The 20,814-nt window shown below is 42.1% G+C and overlaps 2 protein-coding genes across 2 annotated transcripts; one reads left to right on the forward strand and one right to left on the reverse strand.

The window, feature by feature from the left end:
- The first annotated feature begins 5,443 nt into the window (after window positions 1–5,443).
- On the forward strand, window positions 5,444–15,265 carry adamts13 (ADAM metallopeptidase with thrombospondin type 1 motif, 13). Its single transcript, XM_031849521.1, has 29 exons — window positions 5,444–5,545; window positions 5,859–5,913; window positions 6,036–6,169; window positions 6,702–6,785; window positions 6,970–7,094; window positions 7,182–7,328; window positions 7,812–7,946; window positions 8,092–8,242; window positions 8,350–8,454; window positions 8,560–8,711; window positions 8,842–8,905; window positions 9,229–9,355; window positions 9,440–9,588; window positions 9,700–9,820; window positions 9,932–10,012; window positions 10,100–10,281; window positions 10,383–10,539; window positions 11,020–11,149; window positions 11,232–11,411; window positions 11,552–11,750; window positions 11,828–11,930; window positions 12,009–12,138; window positions 12,300–12,476; window positions 12,559–12,763; window positions 13,260–13,527; window positions 13,610–13,753; window positions 13,862–14,041; window positions 14,572–14,747; window positions 14,836–15,265. The coding sequence occupies exons 1-29, from the start codon at window positions 5,468–5,470 to the stop codon at window positions 14,989–14,991; spliced, it is 4,095 nt and encodes a 1,364-aa protein (XP_031705381.1). The 5' UTR covers window positions 5,444–5,467; the 3' UTR covers window positions 14,992–15,265.
- Window positions 14,946–20,732, reverse strand: LOC116384653 (carnitine O-acetyltransferase). The gene is made up of 14 exons (XM_031849522.1): window positions 20,600–20,732; window positions 19,261–19,530; window positions 19,003–19,121; window positions 18,472–18,525; window positions 18,190–18,355; window positions 17,885–18,059; window positions 17,541–17,719; window positions 17,348–17,448; window positions 17,143–17,262; window positions 16,928–17,050; window positions 16,246–16,381; window positions 16,104–16,166; window positions 15,867–16,004; window positions 14,946–15,777 (listed from the first exon to the last, which is right to left on the reverse strand). Exons 1-14 carry the CDS (start codon window positions 20,624–20,626, stop codon window positions 15,562–15,564), a joined length of 1,887 nt encoding a protein of 628 aa, XP_031705382.1. The 5' UTR covers window positions 20,627–20,732; the 3' UTR covers window positions 14,946–15,561.
- Window positions 20,733–20,814: the final 82 nt, after the last annotated feature.

Raw genomic sequence — 20,814 nt, forward strand, 5'->3', positions numbered from 1 at the left:
TCAGTGCCGGGAGAGACACTGACGTCGCTGTACCATCGGTCATACAAGGACTCTTTGTATGCTTTAAGAGCCTTTACACGTGTCATCTGGTAATGCAGTGAAGGATTAATGTACCCAAACTCGCTTTTTTTTTTGACGCACAGTCTCGGTTTCAGTTTTCGGGACAGTTTAAAGGCAGAAATGGCACTTTAGGTATAGCTGGTGTGCCCTGTGTAACATTGATGTCTTTAGTAAGTAAGTTCTGGGATAGTCTTTCGACGGGAGTACACGAATAAATAGCTTATTTTTGTTCATCATTATGTTAAGACTTGAGTTATTTTTTTTACATAGCAAATCACAGCACCAGCGTGTGTATTTATTTGTATGATTAACCTATTCATCTTTTTTACAAATTGGCCTGTATTATTAGGGTCTGTGGCCTAATGTCTAGGGCTGTCCCCTCTTTGAAGATTAGTCGACTAATTGGTCTTTTGGCCCTAGTCGACTAAGATCTCTTTAGTTGATTGGTCATTTTTTTATGCTTCTTTTTCCATCTGGATGACTCATTTCCAAGAAACTTAGGCTCACATCTCTGGCAAACACAATATTCAAAGTGGTACATCTGTGTGTTTCTTGGTGGAGAAACTCAGTTTTACAGATCTGTCAATGAAATCAACTTATCGATTAGTTCACAAAATCGTATGAGTGTTATTCGACTAAGGTTGAGGACAGCCATATTAATGTAAAAATTAAAAACAACTAATTGTTATCCTTATAGGGCATAAGGTATACCGATTGTTGACTTCACATGTTTTCTTTCTTTATTCATTAGAAGCTGCTTTTAAAGGGATTCTTTGTCAATGTAGCATTGGGTAACTCTCACAAGAGATAAGAGATTTTTCTTTAAAACGCTTAAATTGATTCAGCAGAAGCCAAGATATCCTGAGTTGTAGTCCATAGTGAGGGTCAAGCTCCAACAAAACACTACAATTCCCATAATGCAACACAATAATCTTCAGTTAGACTCTGACTGTGTTCAAAATTCCATTCCAATTTCAAGTACGCCATTACCAGCAGACTGTTCACACTGAAGTATACTCAAGCAATAAATCATCTCTACATCACATGACAGTATCAGCACGACTGTACCGGTCCACGCTACTGTTGAATGAAAATTGTTTATCGCAATTGTAAATTCAAATGACCACTTCCACTCAATTCAATATTTTCCAGTATTATTTTAAGGGCAAATTCAAATCATTCAATATGTTTGTGTTGAATATATGTATCCAAGAGTTAATTGTTTTAAAAAGGTCATTGGACAGTTTGAGGAGTCGCAATGCAATTTGGAGCGGTTGATTATGTCTACTAAGCTGACGTTTCACACTCCCAAATTCTTGCTAATATAACATCTGGTCATTTCTGGCGTACAAAATATTGTGTTAGTATGCAATTTAAAGCAGACCCCCAGTTTGTAAAATTCTCAGGTCTTTCAAACTCAACCCACAAGGTCTTAACACAGACTGCCCCTGATGACATCATTATCTCCACACAATGGCATCATCAGTGTCATTTTCTCAGACCTTAAAAAGCTACAAAAGACATTCTTCATCTGTCGTCGCAGGCTGAGTTGTACTCTACAGTACAATTAAACTGATGTTTAAGAGTATTACGTAATTTAAGTTATTTCAGAGGTTTGCTGTAAATAACTTTGTTTGCCATTCGAAAAATCTATTAGGTATCTTGCAAGTCTGCAGACTGAAAGAGAAGTCTAAAACGCTTGAGAGTGGGATATGAAATTGAGAAAGCATAGCAGTAATATTCAGGTTGAGTTTATCTAAACATAGTCTGCTATAATTACTGATTTGGAGAGCACAAGGCCAGCTGAAAAACATTGCAGCATGGGAATGAGGGGAAATGATTTCAGATACTGCATCTGCTGAAGGAGAAGGAAAGTAATTCAGATTGGTTCAAAGCAAAAGATAAATGTTCTGCAGTCTCCACAGGTATTGATTGCTCATTAGGCTACATGAGGAACGCAAGGACAAGTCATTTTCCCTCGAGTCTCTTTGGTTACTCACGCTTGTTACTCATGTTACTTGTGCTCGAGTCCAAACTTTGCAATCAGACCTTTTCATGTGCAGCATATTAAAATTCTGGTCCCATCAGCTGCATGCCGACAGATGTTCAGTAATAGCGTTTGTCCACTAATACACTGCTACACGATCATTCTACAGCCCAGCAGGAGCTGTCTGCCCAGTCATGGGAGGGCTGGATCGAAATGTACTGTGGGCTGTGTGGCTTAGCCATCTTGGTATTCAGTGCCCTTCCCTGCAGTCCCTTATTACAGTCAACTGCAGTTATGTCTCATAGGATTAGAGAGAACAAGGCTGAGCACAGGAGAAAGAGGCCAGAACAAAATGAGGTAAATGAATGGAAGGTTTCTAATCGTTTTATGCTGTAGACCTGAGAGAAGTCGTGAATCTTTATAGGAACATAAGTTATCTTCAACTCCAGCTCTGTGGGTTGTTGTCAAAAACAGTGGGTAACCTGAGCTAAACTATAGATTACTCACTTTATTTGCAGTTTACCACCAAACATGTCCAATATCTATCTTAATTCCACAAATTTGGACAATATTTGCATTATCAACCAAATTAACTATATGTCACTACAGAGGGTGTTTCAAGGTGCTGTTTTCTAAGTTTTTGCTTAAAGCTTTATCACTAAATGCAACATATTTCACAGTTTCTAGAGTCCAAAAGTTCCACATTTACAAAATGTCAAAGTTGCCATCAATCCCTTTTTTTAGTCTTTTTAGCTTAGTATCCAAGGGTCATACACATTAGAAAATGTGGAATTTCCACTGCAGAGCTTCAAACACATATTTTCCTTTTTTTTTCTCTCCTATCATTCAAATGCACATTACAAAGGCACTTTCCCCTTCAACAATTCAGTTCAATTAATTGGAGATATTTGTCCATTTATTAGAAACTCGACACCGTGATCATTAAATCATAATCAGCACAGGGGCATCATAAATTCCCCTGCAGCGTCTTTGCATCACCATGATGTGCTGACATGTGCTAAAACAGCTGGGGGACTACTGGGAGGAAACCACTTCCTGGAAAATATCTGTATATTTTGTTGTGCCACTGAGTTTTAGCACCTTAGGTATTGCATTACAGGCTGGAAAGTCAACAAATCAGGGTTGACAATATACCATCAACACGATATTTGTCTTCATCAGCAGCAAAAACACAAGAAGGTAGTAAAATCTCCATCAGCAAGAGGACGTATTCTTGAGTTTACTGGTTTTCTTATACAACCTGAAGACAGAGACATTCATACATAAACAAAGCAAGATAACGAGGGGAACATCCATACATTTGAAAAACGGATGTTTTAATCCATTTAGTGGTGATATTTTTATGTATGGCTGCAACTTCTGTTCAACACCTGATCCATCACTCTAGCAGTTTTATAAATAGTCACATACCTAACAGAAATGCAGCTTCAATGAGTCACACATGAAAGGCGTGCTAGATTTAACCAAGACAATTGATATTTTGCAAGATAAGAAGAAGCAGTCTGTCACTCTGTGCTTAGAAAGCAAGATTTCTATGCCAGCTACTGAAATTAACATTTTTTATACTTGTCTTTCAAACCAGTAACATTCTAGCAGGATGCTTGTCCTCCATACATTATCTGAACAAAGAAAGTTTAAGTGATGGGCTGTCAGAAAGAGGCAGGTGAACATTTATAGTTTTTGCCCACATGAATCATTTACAACAGTGTGACAGATGGAAGGACGGCGAAGGGCAGCAGATGAACAAGAATCCTTTTATGTGCCACTCTACTTAAATGCATCTCAAAAGGAAACACGGAGGCAATAGGCTTCACAATAAAAAATGTAGTTTGCCTGATGTCTATCCAAAAGGTTATAACAAGTAGCATACAATTGGAAGGTTTTAAAGAATTTGAATTGTAGATTAACAATAATGTACGTATATTAAAAATGGAAAGGATGACAAAAATGTGTCCGTATCTAACAGAGTAACTGAGATTAAAGGTTTTCAACAATTAACTTTATTCCATGGGCAACTTCCTCCTTCTTCAATAACCACAACCAAACAACACTTTCCCGAGGCGTCATCTGTTGTACCCACTTGAGTATCCCATATGGCTAGATATATATAATTTAGGACCATAAATATACAATCCCTACCCTCCTCTGAACAGACATGGGTAATGAGGATCCAACAACACTTATCACAGTCTGTTGTGCTCCATAAATCCAGCAGGACATTGAGGTTTTAGTGGAGCAGCAATGCTGGTGTAATGCCTGTGACACCCAGCTGTTAGTTCAGACAGACAACAGGCAGATATCTGGCAGACTAACGGCAGATGGGGCTTGAATCCTAGCTCTGTGGAGATAAACTATCCCTACTCGGGAAGGAAGGGGATGGAGAGGAGCAGAAGGAGGGTCAAACACTTTTTGTAGTATGGTGAAACAACATTGGAATTTTTTTTCCTGAAAGGTGGAAATATTCTGGTTATTTATGAGCATTTATAATCATAGCAGGGGGGGGGAATGTTTTCAAGCTGTAGGGCCCATTTTTACAGTATTTGTATCATCAAAAGCAAATAAAGAAGTAAAGTATAATGATATATTTTAAATAACTTCCCCGTTAACAAGTTATTAAAATGAAATCTCTACTAATTGTTTAATCTAGAGGGAATAGACCATCATCTGGCCCAGATTAAGGAATACAGGGAAATTATTTTCACCATGACCCAAAGGATAAAGCTGGTCAGTTTAAGCTTTATTGTTTTTGTTTAATTGTTTCCACTATGAGTCTTATGCCTTCGAAATAAAGAAATGAGCTTTAGACAAGGTTTTGTGTCTGCCATGGACATAAGGGATGATATTTACACTCTTGTGGAGGATGTGCTTCTGTTCCCTCCCAATTTCTTATACGTTCCAACCACAGGATCATGTCTGCCCTCTAATGGCTAAGACAAGAAACAGCACACAACATTATTTATGATAATTGGGATTAATTCAGCAGTGATTGCAGCTGCGAAAGGACTAAATATAAATAGGGCTTGTATCCAAAAGTGGATTTTTGTTACTAAATAAAGCATGCAGCTGCCATCGCTGACAATCTCTTATCATCAAAATGTTTTAAACAACAAAAAGTCTGACGGATTGTAATACTTTTCATTGTTCAGTTACGAAATGCTAGAATGTACACATTAGTCATAGTACAAAAAAAGGAAAAACCCAACCAATGAGATCTGTCCTCTTGGCCCCAAAGGGGGGGAAAACTAGTGACGTATGCCACCTATCAACTTTGTCCCTAATGTTTACATAAACACACGTCACTCATACCCTCTTAGCTGGGCTCTGTCCTGCTGAAGAGGAGGATCACATATTGTCCTGGTATTAAAGCAGAGCAGGTAGACGCACAGGAAGATAGGAAACATGTTTTTTACGACCGTGCTCTTTCTGCTGTCACTGTGGCCTGGCTTAGCCGCTCTAATGAGTTCTCCATTGGACGAGGTAGGTGGAAAGCTGTGAGTGAACAGGAGCACGGCGGTTAGTGATTCCACTGCTCGGGACTTCTGCAAAGTACATTGAACTCTTCAACTTTAAACTGTTTATCATCCTGTGAAAACCCACGACCAGCTGTCATAACTGGATTTACATGGCAGTCACTAAAAAACAAAAGCTCAAAAATACTTTTGTGTTTTCATTCAGTGTTTGGGCAGACGGATCTAAATTTGGTTACACAGGTTTGAAGCTGTAGTTTCTAAAGAACCTAAAAGTGGTGCTTAAAAATAACCTTAAAATGAACGTTTGTGTCCTCTTAAAGCATTTTCATCACTCCCCCAGTCAAAGAGACATAGTTTCATCTTCTGATGCCTCAGGTATGTTTCTCTATGGCTGAACTGTAAAATAATGCAATACATAATGCAATGAATGTGTTCTCTCTGTGATACTGTAATTACTGGTGTCTGCCAATACTGTGTCTCCTTCTCCTTGTTGACAGTGAATGGGCGGCTGCGTCGCTGGGCTCAGATGCCTGATATCACACATCTGGAACTGCTGGTAGTGGTCGGGCCTGAGGTCCAGCAGGTCCACAAGCAGGACACAGAACGATACATCCTCACCAACCTCAACATTGTAAGACTGAGCACAACAGCCTTTACTTTCTATCGATATCCGTTTCTATGCCTTAAATAAATGTATGGGGAAATGTACTGGAACCACAGCAGGAAAGAGTCCCAGAATGTTTTACTCAAGTAACTTGTGTAAAATGTATTTATGTAAAAAGGGGAAATTAATTGTAAAATTTACTACGTTTATGTTACTGCCTTACATATTTGAAAGGGGAAACAAATATTTATATCTATCAAATCAAATAATGTATTTAGGCTACAAAATGACTATACTTGAAAAAGTACACGCACACAAAAAAACGAATTTGTTACTTCCACCCCTGAGTAGAACAAACCTAAACCAACATAATTTACACCACTGTTGGTCTGAATGAAGATCAATGAATAAATGATGAAGAGAAAAATCAGTTCAGGTGTTGAAATGTTTACATAGCCAGACGTTTAAAGTGCACTGCTATACTATAGTCCCATTGCACTCTGAACATCCTGCTGAAATACCGTGTATTCATCTGACTTTTTTTCCAATTTCCACCCAGGCCTCAGAGCTGTTGAGAGACATGGCCCTGGGTGCCAATATGAGGGTGCACCTGGTCCGCATGATCATCCTGTCAGAGCCAGAGGTAACTGGCTCCCTGTTATAAGCTCAATGAATCAAGTAGTAGCTACATATAGCTACAAGATGTGTACCTTTCATGTTATCCAGGCTGACTTTAAGTGTGAGCAATGGTAAAAATGATCATAAATTCAGCATCTTTATGTTTTATTATCACCACCTTTCTTTTGTTATTGTGGTCACTCTTCTAGCCAGAGATCCAAATGTCTCCCAACATCACCTCCTCTCTCAGAAGTGTGTGTGACTGGGGCCGAAGGATAAACCCCTCAAACGATACAGACCCACTACACGCTGATCTTCTGTTATACATTACACGGTGTGTTACATGTAGCTGGCTGTATTGCGAGGAGATGTTCTCTTGATATTTTATGAAGCCATGTTTTATGTCTACCATCACTAACAGGTATGACCTGGTGTTGCCCGATGGGAACAATCAGGTCAGGGGTGTAGCGCAGCTGGGTGGGGCTTGCTCCAGTGAATGGAGCTGTGTGATCACAGAGGACACGGGCTTTGACCTGGGGATCACCATCACTCATGAGATTGGCCACAGGTAAAGCAGAGTCACACACATGATCATCAGGGAATCTGCAATATCTATAATATAGGTTTTAAGTTTACATCACGGCGATTAAATCTTATTAGGTAACACTTTCTTTTGAAGGTCTGTAATTTCAAAAATAATTTCAAAGAAGTTTCTGAGAAAGAAGTATGTAATTTGGCACTAATTATTGGGAAAGAAGAGACAGTATTCAATTGGTACACTTTCAATTAATTAATTCCACATAATTGCTGCCTTAACTTGGTTAGTCTTTAAGTCGGTTCACATCAAGTTAGATAAACATGCAACGATGTAATATTTGATCACAGGCAAACATACAATTACACATATATGTCCAATAATAGTGTATAATGAAATCATGTTACTTTTGTTTTTAAAGTTTTTCCTTCGAGGACATTCCTATTTTCCTTATAATTAGCATACTCAATAATATAGGTGTGTTCTAATTGAAGGTGTCAATTTTCTTTCACCCAGTTTTGGAATCAACCATGACGGAGTAGGAAACACCTGCGGCAGGAGTGGGTTCATGATGGCCTCCGATGGCGGCTACAACAGTGTGGATCTGACCTGGTCTCCCTGCAGCAGACAGCAGCTGCTCACATTCTTCAGGTGGGTCAACCAGTTCAGAGCAGCTGTGCTTGGAAGTGCCTCTCATTCACCATGCAGACCTGGGACTCGTTTATAAGATTATTAGATACAAATCTGCCACAGTCTGGACATGATAATGAGATGTCACTTGTACTCATGTTCCCAGTGAAGGTAAAGCTGAGTGTGTAAAGGACCTGCCTGCACTGGAAGGCTCCCTACAAGACTGGAAGCCTGGTCTATACTACGGAGTTGATGACCAGTGCCGTATAGCCTTTGGTAGCACTGCAAGAGCCTGCTCTTTCACCAATCCTGACCTGGTTAGTCACCTGTAATAGCAGCTTGATACCACCAGGTGGCATTTCACATCAAAAATAAACACACCACCACCCAATTTTTTGTCCTTTTTGGTCTTCTTTTCCATCAGCCAGCTTGTCGTGTCCTGTCCTGTCACATTAACCCTGATGATAACAGCTCCTGCAAACGTCTCCTCGTCCCACTGCTGGACGGGACAGAGTGTGCACCTTATCAGGTACTGCTCTGTTATTAGTGAGTCATTTAGGTGCAACCGTTCTCCCATTGAACCAAAAAGTAGGCCCATGCATGTTTGTTCATGAGGTGCATTCCTCTCCTCCAGTGGTGTCTGAAGGGGCGTTGCGTTTCGTTAGATGAGCTCAGCTCTTCTGTGGTGGTTCATGGCTCCTGGTCCAACTGGTCTGAGTTCTCCCCTTGCTCACGGACATGTGGAGGGGGAGTCACTCACCGCACACGGAAATGCAATAACCCAAGGTAACAAATGTGATGCAAGCATCAGTCATAGTCGGAGCTGACCATCCCGTGTACTTTATGTGATATTGATGTTTGAAAGTGAACAGCTTATAGATGACTTTCTGAAAGTGTATCATGTCTAATTTTTCAGACCTGCTTTTGGAGGGAATGATTGTGAGGAATCGGATATTGAGGCTGAACTTTGTCACCAGCAAGTACGTTCTGAGCTTCTGACTATTTACATTGGGCCTCCATACTGTAGGTCAATGCTATTTACTCAGTGGATCACTGTACCCAGAATCGTCCCACTGTTTGTTGATCTTTTGTTAGCAGTTTGCAGCCTGTGCCCCCATAACAAGCCTCCAAAAACACAAGTACTGATGACACAACTTGGAGAATTAGAGGCAAAGTAACTGAGCTTGGGTCAAAGTGAGCCACGAATACCTCTACAGTGGTTTGGGGGTTAAAAAGGCAAACAGACACCATTATCAAGGAAGAAAAAATGCTTTTCTTTGTCATACCACACATGTTGTTGCAGCCATGTGAGCACACTCAGCTGGATTTCATGGCAGAGCAGTGTTCCCAAACAGACCTCAACCCCCTCTACCTGTTACCAAACACTGCCACTTTCTACACCTGGATCCCTGCTGTAGGCTTTGCACAAGGTGGGCCTGAATATTTATTTTTTCCTATGTAAAGAAGCAAAACTAAACATTTGTTTTAATGTGAACTCTTCTCAACATAACCAGGGGATGAGCAGTGCAGATATGTGTGCCAGTCAAAAGGAGAAAACTTCATAGTGAGCCGCGGCTCTCAGTTAGTTGATGGGACTCGCTGTGAGTCAGACAGCCCGCCTCACTTTGGATCCACAGCTGCTTGCTTAAGAGGGAAATGCCAGGTAAAAAAGACTGAGTAGATGACAAAGCAGATGCAATCTTACTCTTTCACACTTTATTTTTTTCGCATTCAATCTAACGGCTTTTTAAATGCACTGTTTGTCTCTGATCAGCTGTTTGGCTGTGATGGTATGCTGCAATCTGGGAAAGTGAGGGATGTGTGCGGGGTGTGTGGTGGAGATGCATCATCCTGCAGTCTGACCTCTGACTCCTACATGGGCGGTCAGGCCAGAGGTAACAAACAACAGTGTACAGCTAATGAACACATTCAATGAATTGAGAACTAATTTGGTAATCTATTACGCATTTAAGTAAGACATGTTTTCTTATTTCTTTCTTATACAGAGTATACCACTTTCCTGTCTCTGCCAGTGAATGCCACGCAGGTTCATATTGTCAACCGGGCACCTCTCTTCACTCACATGGGTGCGCCTCATCACTTTATAAGAGATTTCTACACCAGGATTAACAGGTACTAAAACTGGGAATTGTTTTTGGCGTTTATGTCTCCAGCTGTAATGGTTGGGGATCGGTACATTGTTTCCGGGATGGGCAGCATGGCACTGACTACAACCCACCCTTCCCCGCTGGATGATAACCGCCTAGAGTACCGCCTCCACCTGACCCCTGACTTTTTGCCCGAGATGGAAGAGCTGCTGTTGCCAGGACCGCTGTCAGACGAAATAAGAGTACAGGTCAGGAGAGAGAAACATTCAACAACGTTAAGAAAGAAATACTTGCAGGACTAAAATGGGAAAAAACTTTGTGTTCAACATCTGAGTGTTTTTCTTTAAAGGTCTATCGCAAATATGGAAAAGAATACGGAGAGAAGACTAATCCAAACATTAGCTACCACTTCTATGTACCTATCAGAAACAGCGACTTGACAGACATCTCACCTAACGGAAAGTGGGCTGTCTTCACAACACCCTGCTCTGTCTCCTGTGGATCAGGTAACGAACTGTTAATCACGAGTCCTATTGAAAAGCACCAAAAGAAAACCAGCATAATAATGTATTTGATGATAGATGTCATTATAAATTCACAGGCTGATTGCACATTATAGTCTTCGCTCTCTTGTTTTAGGAGCCGATGGGTTTTACAAATGAGACGAGGCATTTGTATGATAATGTGCAGCAGAATTGACCTTTTCGAGCCAGCTTTTGTCCCACACTTACAGTGTCTGTCTATTATACGGACAGGCAGTGTTGAATATGCCAAATTCATTTGTCATTGTTCTGATCGCACATGTTTTCAGAAGCAAATACCATAAAATGTCAGCTGAACTGATTAACTAAATGGTCACATACAATGCAACAAATGCAATAATATGAAATATTTTAGGTTTAAAAATCCCCCTTAATCTTGCTAACTTCATTGAAGGTGTTCATTAAGTAATTCTTTCTCTCTACACATATTAACTTTCTTAACAGGTGTAGAGAAGCATGTATATGTCTGTGTAGATGAAGACACCAACAACCATTTGGAGGAACACAATTGTGAAACACCTCCTCCACCCGTACCGCTCCACACAACCTGTCAGCTGTCCAGCTGTCACCCCAGGTTTGGTTCATACTCAACACTGTTTTATGTCCTTCTGTGCTCAGCACAAATGGTTATACATTAATAATTTACTGTTTTACAGTTGGGACACAGGGACGTTTGGGTCTTGTAGTGCCTCCTGCGGTGGAGGAGAGAGAGTGCGTCCCGTAAGATGTGTTCAGATACATGGAGCCAATGTGGTAAAGGTTTCAGATTCTGAATGCCCACCTGATACGGCTCCAGATACTGTTGAAAAATGTAACCTGCAACACTGTCCTGCTAGGTATGAAGTCTACACTGTACTGTTGATCATTATGTGCATGGGTCAAATAACGTCATATGACCACAGAGTATGAAGGCTTTCCGGTGTTGGTTTTTTTTTTTTCTTTTTTTAAAGAGAAATCCATTCATGTGTGTTTACAGATGGCGAGTGTCAGAGCCAGGGGAGTGTTCAGCACTGTGTGGGCCAGGAGAAGCAAAACGCAACGTGTCATGTGTCCGGCCAGAAGATGGTCAAGATTTTGAAGTGGATCAAAGTGTTTGTTCTTTGCAGATTAAACCGACTGATTCTGTGCCCTGTGTGGTAGATGTTTGCCCCATTGGATGGCAATCTAAGGGAGAGGTAAAGTAGAACATGACTAAAATCTCTCTCTTATTTCAAAAGGTGAAGGGTGTCTAAACACTGTCTTTCTTGACCAGGAACAACCAGTACTAACGTCTGGTGTGTCGCCACGCTCTAAACAGGCTCATGTGTATGTCTGGAGTCCTGTTATCAGCCAGTGCTCAAAGACCTGTCATAATGGTAAGTGAACCATGTGCTCACCTTCACTCAGAAACAGCCTTATCAGATAAGGTCAACCAAAGCTTGATGCTTGTGTAGGAACCCTGCAGGTCTGGTTCTCCTGTGTGGACCACCAGACCAGACTCAGGGTGACGGACATCCACTGTGATGCTTCCACAAAACCTCCTCCTCAGTCTGAGACCTGCAACACGTTTCCCTGCCCCCCCATGTGAGACACTATACTTGACATCCACATGCAGTATTTATGTATAATATAATGAAGTGAATCTCATGTGCGTCTTCAGTATGTAGTCTGCTGTGTATCCATGTTAGAGAAAGAAATGATGTTTAAAATAGGGACAGCAGCAAAATATCTTTTGTAACAACCAGGTGGCGCTCTAAGCAAGGAGTCTGCAGTGTAAGGTGTGGAGGAGGGGTGGCCAACAGGGTGCTGTACTGTGCTGTAGAAATAGAAGGGGAGGAGGAGGTGGTGGAGGATTCAGAGTGCAGTGTGCTTCTCAAACCCACAGCAGTGGTTTCATGTAACGACCACAGCTGCCCAGCAAGGTGAATCACACACAAACACACATCGTCTAAATATATTTTTTTTGCAAAGGCAAAATTATTTTAAATACTGCCAATCATCCAGGTGGAAGGTATTCAGCGCATCGCCCTGCTCGGAGTCCTGTGATTTGGGTGTAGCTCAGAGGACTGTGTCTTGTGTCCAATCTGTTCACGGCAAGGAGAGTGTGGTGCCGGAGGAAAGCTGCCGTGCAGCTGTGAAACCAGCCACCACAGTGCCCTGCCTGGTGCAGATCTGCACCTTGAGATGGGAGGCGAAACCATGGAGCCAGGTACATGGACTGGACTGTGAAGACGAGATTAGACTCAAGATGAAACAATCAGTTGATCAACCATCAAGTCAATTGACATACAATGAATGGGACTTTTTGACAATCTATTAAATATCTAAATTATTTTTCAAGCAGAAATAATCTATTTTAAAGGACCATGCAAGGCTTTTCAAATCAGTCTGCACTTAAACTGCATTACCATGAAATAATATTGCAACACCAAATGATTTTCATATTGTATGAAAATAACTAATAACCATATATAACCATAATTGCTATCTGGAATTGTCCGGAAAAAAACAACAACATCCAAATCTTAAAATCTGTGCATTGAAAATGCAGAATATGAATAGCTGCCTATTATGGAACTGTACCAGCAAACACAGTGGTATGGCCCTTTAAGAGCAATTTATTTCCCAGGACACAGAACTCCTCTTCTTGTTCCCAGTCATGTTCATGTGAATCAGGTTTTTTTTGTGATATCTTGCCAATCCAGTGTTCAGTACCGTGTGGATACGGGATCCAGTCCAGAGCCGTGCCCTGCATGGGCCCCTCTAAGGCGGAGCCCCTCAGCCCTCCGTTTTGTATGCACATGCCTAAACCCATAACCATCCAGGGCTGCTATTTGGGCGGCTGCGTTCTGCCCACCTCAGATGTCACCACTAAAGTTACGCCACAGCACCCATTGGACCGTCTTTCACCAAGTCCAACAGAGCCAAGCCCCGTTCCACGTTCCAGAACAACAATCCCAGCACCTAACCCCAGTGAGTACACATAAACTACCCATTCTCTGTGAGCGCTGCAGGCAGCTGCAGGAGTATCATTACAGTGTCTGCTTTTGACCAGGTGCATGTGGACAGCTACTCCTGGAGGAATCAGGCACGGTGGATTTGAAAGACGTGACCGGCCGCTGCACAGTATCCATAGGTCGACCCCTTGATGAGGTCATTCACATTAAAGTGGAATCTGGCTTTTTAAACTGCAAAAAGAGTAAGTTTTATCTACTATATAAAAGGATGATATGTCCTATGTCGTGACTATTGCAGCTAAATAAATGACTGTCACTCTGTGAATGTGTTTTTTTTTTTTTTTTTACAGAGGAATCTGTTGCATTTTTTGACCGACTGGCAGTTGTGAAGAAGTGCGAGCGGGTAGCGGGTAGCGAACTGACAACCAGAACCAACATCCTGCTGGTGCGTCAAAAACTGCTGACGCCCGGGAACGGGGTTGTGTTTACCTATAATTCACAGAAAAACACGAAGAAGAGCCACCATCAGGGTAAGAGTGCTTGTGTGTTCAGCACGATTCGTTTTCCTTTGCTATCCAAAAAGGCTTTCCTTTATTTTAAAAGATCGGATGAGAGGAGGCTTTACTTGCTTTTTGGAATAGTTGCAGCTATAAGTCAATTGAGCCCAATGTTGCAACATAAAGGTTGAAAACTATAACTAGAGAGAGTACGCAATATTGTGAACACTTGCACAGTCTAATGCAATCCAATACAAAAGCCCTGCAATAAGTACAGTGAAGTCGAAAATATCGTAATAACAATATAATACAGCTGCAAAGGTTTGTGTTGTATTGTACTTCTATTGTGTCCTCTCACCTCCCCTATGGATTTTGAATTGTTAACCTTTTAGCACTTTTATCTGCCTAAAGAATGACTTGAACCAGCACCTGACACAGTCAACTAAAACTCACATCTTTGGGCTTCTCAAATGAACTACTCCCAGCCTGGCCATTGCATTGGATTGCATTTGTGTTCATAATATTTTGTTGAGATGAAATGTGTTATGGCTTTTGCCCCACAGATTGTGACATTCAGCTGTTTTCGCCAACCAGCGTCTTTGAGAATCCAACAACGTCCAACACGAACCACACCTGTCGAGTGCTCATCAACGCCCCTCCCTCAGTGAAGATCAGAATCCAAGCGCTACACATCGGAGCAGTGTTCAACGCCACCAACTCCCAGTCTACATACATCATGGTGCGGACATGTTTTGTTTGCTATTGTTTCAAAATGGTTTGTTTGTATGTTATGGTATAATAACGACTGCCTTGTGTTACTTGCTCAGATCCGGGACATGGACGTCTTAGCGACCAATGTGTTTAAAGGCCGACAGCTGTTTCAGTGGCACTCCTCTGGAAATATGGCTGAGATTGAATTTCGTGGAGAATACCTGCATTCCAAAGGGAGCTTCAGAGCCGAATATTCCTTTATTCGTCTTTGATAATAAATATTAACTATTATTGGATTTTTGGAATTTACATTCAACATTTCTTTAGTTTACAATACTCACATATTCTTTCAACAAATATTAACTTCTATTTTGTTCGTGGAAAGACTTAAAATAAAAAAAAAAAAGAAAACATTCTCTTGTTTAGTTTTCATTTGTGGTAATTATTTTGACCCGAAATAACTAATAAACAAACCAAACCAAAGTCAAGTGAGGACAGTATTATTCTAAAGACTGCACTAGAGACTTGTAAAGTATAAATCAAGAATAAATATTCTACCATTATAATCAACAACTTATGTTAATGTAAAATGAGGTAAAACACAATGTATTAAAATATAGAATTTCCATTATAAAGAATGACTTCACATCACAAAGGCAGTCACGCATTGCACTTCCCACAACCCTTCGATAACAGGTTCCCCCCCTCAGCTCCAGCACACTCGGTACATTGTGCGTCTGTGCCAGCGTGGCTTTCTGCCAGCGACGTCGCCGCACCGGTTCAGTTCCAGCTCCCGCACAGCCCGCCAGGACAAAAGCACCATGCCAGGCCCCAGTGTGGGATCACTGCTCGGCTGTAGCTGTGTCTTCCAGGAGAGCTCTCATGTCCAACAGAGCATCCTCTACAGCCTGGGCAAACTTGGCCGCGTTCGTCTCGTCACAGCTGTTGAAGGCCGTGATGGCGATGTTGATGTGCTCATCCATGGGATTGTAACACACTCCATAGCCATCTGGCACCATTGGACCGAAGCACATCACACAGTCTGTCTTGGAGCCAACCTGGACACAGAGACGGGAAAGATGAGGGCAAACAAACAATCATTTGCTCAGTAATAATAGACTGTTGGTTTTCTTAGGTACAGATGTACCTGGCTGGTGGAGAGATTATAATGCTGAGCCACAGCAAACGAGGTATCCATGAATATCTCAGGCATGGAGGTCAGCTCGTTAATACTCAGCATCTTCAGTCCGAGGAGGTGTCTGTCGATGGCTTGTCCATGAATTGCCTGAAATAGAGTTGAATGTGTAGAGCTGTCATTAATCAGATGATGAATTGAAAAACTAAGATTTTTTTTTTTTTTATGTTGATAAACTCCAGTTCTCACTTTGTACATGTTGTCCTTATGTGTCCGAGCGGCCGCCTGCAGCAGCGCCAGCCTCTCTGTGTTCTGTTGACAGTATTTTCTGTTCAGTCAGACGGCTTCCTATTCAATACATTTATTGAGAATTCTGGTGGTTCAACAGTACCTGTTTGGCCGGGTCTTGCAGTGCCTGGACAAATTTAAACGAGTCTGTAGTAGTTGCACGAATTGCATCTGTTCGCCCATATTTAAACATCCGTAGCGATGCGCTCTCATAGGTGGAGCAGCAAATATTATACATCCTGGGATTCAAAAACAGGACACAGAATATTTGATGTAATACATAAAAGGGGACACATCATGCTCATTTCCAGGTTCATACCCGTATTTTGGAGTTTCTACTAGAACAGGATTATATGCCTGAATATACCTGTATATCACCCTCTGTCTGATTTTAGCACCTGTCTTATTGAACCCCCCTGATAAACCCAGTCTGTTCTGATTGGCTTGCGAGAAAAATATGGCGCACCTTTGCAAAGTTATTTCTCAAGCCGAGGGTGGAGATACCCTCGGCTTGAGTGTGTGTGTGTGTGTGTGAGTCTGTATGTTCCAATGAGCCTGCAAGTACGATAGGATGGGAAGCCAGTTCTGAATGGCTTGTTGAATCACATGTTTTCTGATCTAGGCAGCCCACAAACAACTGACTGGGTTGTCCTATTTCACAGTTTGTGGGTTGGAAGGCACACAAGATATCCAAATGTGTGTGCACAAGCACTGAAAAAGTGTGTTTTTCATGATGTCTCCCTTTAATGGTCATGTCCAGCATCATTTGAAAAGGGATTTCTTACCTGAAGTAGGCCAGTTGAAGAGACATTTGCACAAAGGCATCTGGACTCAGCTTATGTTTTTGTGGCAGTTTTCTTCCAAAATGAGAAAACATAAGCACCTTCACATCCAAGTCATGAACCATTCTGATGAAACAAAGAAAAGCGTGAGTTAAACAAAATGACTGACATCAAAGATGAGACAATAATAATAACAATCATAACTGCACTTTACATACATGTTCATATTTTGTTTGGCGTTCTCAATGTCTCTCTTGACCTCAGGTGTGATGTTAAAACGTAGTTTCAGAGGCATGGGCAGGGGAACCATAGGAGTGCGAACTATTTCACTCCTCGACCTGTTGAGAAGATATGAAACATTTTGTCCGTTTGAGTTCATTTCAAAAACGTCTGACTCTCATCTAAGAATTGAAAGAAACTTACATGTATCGAACAACGAAATCAATGAGGAACACAATGGGTGGACCCTCAGCAGGTGCGTGTTCATACACGAGTCCACTTGTGCCGTCTTCACCAACAATGAACTGAGGAGGATTGACAAGCACATTCAAATACTCACCCATTACCACAGTGCAGCTGATCACTTTGAATGTCAAGTCATTTGTCTCACACTCACCTGTAATGTCTTGTCAAACCAGCGGTTGCCGCTGTTCCAGCGAGCTCCGCCTCCATGCAGCATCTGGGCAGCCACGCGGCTCTGATACAGCTCGTCTGACACCCGCGGCATCGGAGCGTCCAGACAAACCGTGAAGATGCTTTTCTGGATGGCACGGACCGACTCCTTATTCGTTTTATCTGAGGAGGAATATAACCGCCTTTAAGATAAACATTTTCCGTGACATATTTTCTCTCAAATACTCACCTAGATTCATTGACTTGATTTATTCTAAATAAAATAACAAATCTATCGATACACAGCGTTTCGACACAGGCTCTTGAGGTTTTGGTTTCTCTGCTCACCCTTAATCAGATTGTTATAAGCTTTTCCCCAGGTGTTGCGGTGCTGTGATGTGAGGATGCCAATAGGCTCCTTGTTAGTCTGCAAAGAGGAGTTCCAGATCTTCTCCAACTGCATGTAAATCTGGTCTACGGTCAGCGGGGTGCCATCGCTGTGGTACACATCCAGGACAAAGAACTGGGGGGGGAAGACCAGGTCAGGTTAATTCAGCCATAGCTCCAGTATTTCTTTAGCCACTGGACCAGTGATAAGTATATTACAAAATTAGTTGCAAGAAGGAGAAGAACAACAGTGCATTCTAGAGTACCTGGAAGTTGTGGACCACAGTGATATGAGTGAGAGGTATTTTCCCGATGCTGTGATTAACAACAGTGTCTCTCTTTGGGCCAGGGATACGACAGGAGGACAAGATCTGGTAATACTGGTCCATACACAGCGGCTTCCCACTCAGGTACTCTATAGGCAGGGTGTCACTACGACACAGCAGCTCACATTATACATCTGCAGTTCTGCAAACCAACTGAAAGTCATGGTGATAAGGAGCTCTGATCAGCAGTCTGATATTTGCATTAGTTTCAGGCAAACTCACGTGTCAATCATTTTTTTAAACTCCAAAACTCCTGCAATCAGCTTGGCAGCAAACCTGCACAGAAGACGTCATTGTGTTACTGACAAATATGGTGATTCTCAACATCAATTATGAGCAGTTAGCTCTGAATGGAGACATTTACAAGTACATGTCATTCCATATGACCTACTAGTGTCACTGGCTGACAAATTGTGACAAATACCTGGCTCGTCCTAAGCCATTGGCTTCACTGGAGTATTTCTCTTTGGGGCCAGTGTGTCCATGGCATATCCCATAGGTCACGGTAGACAAAAACAGCTGAGCAATGCTATGAGCGGCTAAAGGGCTTTAAATAGCCAGCATGTGGAGGGAATCCTGCGCAAAGGTCGGCTTGAAAATCCAGTTTCATATGAGCCTGTTTACACTGCACTTCAACACAATGGAAATCATTTTTTTGGAAACAACTGTGTGCATAGAATAAGACCATTTGATTTGTTTTGTAAGACAAAGAGCTTAGTTACTGTGGTTTTGCAGTGGATCCTGGTTTCTCACCTCATCTGTCCTTGTCGATCGTGGAAGTGCATGCGAGGCAGGACAACCCCGGGGCTGGTGTAGACCGCCACCGGCATACGGCAGTCTAGATAGGCTGACTGCATCCACCATTCTGACAACTAAAAAAAGCAGTGGTCAGAAAGCAGAATAAAAAAAATGCTTCTTTACAGTTCTCCATTGCTTGTTGAGACTACAGACTTCAGACATATAGATGTCTTATACACCAAAATATTCAGCTAAATACTCCCGGATATCTACCCAGTTGTCTGTCTTGTGTGCCCGTCGGTCCAGGCCTTTCTGCAGCCTGTCCCCAACACCACCCGTGAGGAACTCCTTCACCAGCTGCCGGGTGTGTTCCAGCTCCTCCTCGCTGACGATGGGCTCCAGAGCAGCCAGGTACTGCTCACATGTCTGCTTCAAGGGCGGCACGGGCAGCTTAGGCAAACCCTCCTGGTGCACCAGGGACCTCTCTGGGATCTGTGTTACTGGTCTGACCAGGCGACATGGCTTCACCAGGCCGGGCCGCAGCTGGAAGACACGGTCTTAATGAGCACAAACTCTCCTTTGTCAGAACTGCTCTTTGGTCAAATAGTTCAACTGCCCACGTGACCATACTGTAGACGTGCTGCCTTGATATAATAATCAAAGAGTTTAGTGATAATCTCTCTAGTTGAACCTTAACATTAATTGGACTAAAGAGTTGACTGATGCTGCCTCACAAATCCAGGTGTCAACATGTTGTAAAATATGAAGTGCCTGCAATCAAAGCCTCAAATAGTAAATGACTCGATGGTTCCAAGTAAGAAAACTGACACCAAAACAACTGCAAAACAGCTAAACTGGTTCTTTGGACCCAGTGGCGTCAGCTCTGCCAGGTTATAAATAGAAGAGTGACACAGTTGAACCTTTGAAATGTTAGCTACATCAAAACACACATGAGAGCAATTTGTCTAGGCCTGTCTGTGCCCTCGTGCTCACTGGTGGTGACCAATAGTTATCCGGTATATTGATGATAAGATGGTCCATTTATAAATGGGTGTTTAGAAGTTAAGTAACAGTAGGAATATTCAGAAACAATGATATAAATCATTCGCATTAACGGCTTCGTTTTCATCTGTGTCAAGTCTACGGGCGTACAATAAAGAACTTCCGGTAGACGCTTTCAAAATAAAATCGATATGAAGCCCGTGTGTTGCAGTGTTGTTGTTGTGTAGAGAATATAAATAGAGGGGCAATACTGAAGATGACTATGTCGTCAATAAAACTATGTCGGCATACGCCACAAGTCGAGGTAACGTTGAGCTATCAGCTAACCTTAAGCTAAGCTAATGTTATGCGTAACGCTAACGTTTAAATGCGGGGCTGCTAAATGACGCTCTAAATCAACACTATTCCACAATAAATATCGTACCAGGCCAGTAAACCATGGTGAAACATGAGTTATATTTAACTTATATTGTCACCTTGTTGCTGTCCCGTACAGCGCCCCACCCCCGTCACTCAGTCTGATGCCGTAAAGCTAAACGTAACGTTACTGCGTTTGTTGATACGCACTTAAACTACATGTAGTTAGGATGAAAAAAAGCAATAGACTCACCGCGGCCTTGACAAAAACACCCAACATCTTGTCAAACAGACGCGTTAAAGTATTTGGCTGTCCGGGGAATATAGCAGGGAGACACTCGGGCAGTCATGTCTCAAGGACAAGCTCGGTGCGTATTCTCGGAGACCCGCCCCCTCCCCGGACCCACCGAGCCAACATAACTGCGAGCTCTCCACTGAAAGTCCTGTTTTATTCCAAGTGGAGTGAGG

This window comes from Anarrhichthys ocellatus, unplaced genomic scaffold (assembly GCF_004355925.1).
Source record: "Anarrhichthys ocellatus isolate YVR2014 unplaced genomic scaffold, GSC_Weel_1.0 scaffold9, whole genome shotgun sequence".
Taxonomy (NCBI): domain Eukaryota; kingdom Metazoa; phylum Chordata; class Actinopteri; order Perciformes; family Anarhichadidae; genus Anarrhichthys; species Anarrhichthys ocellatus.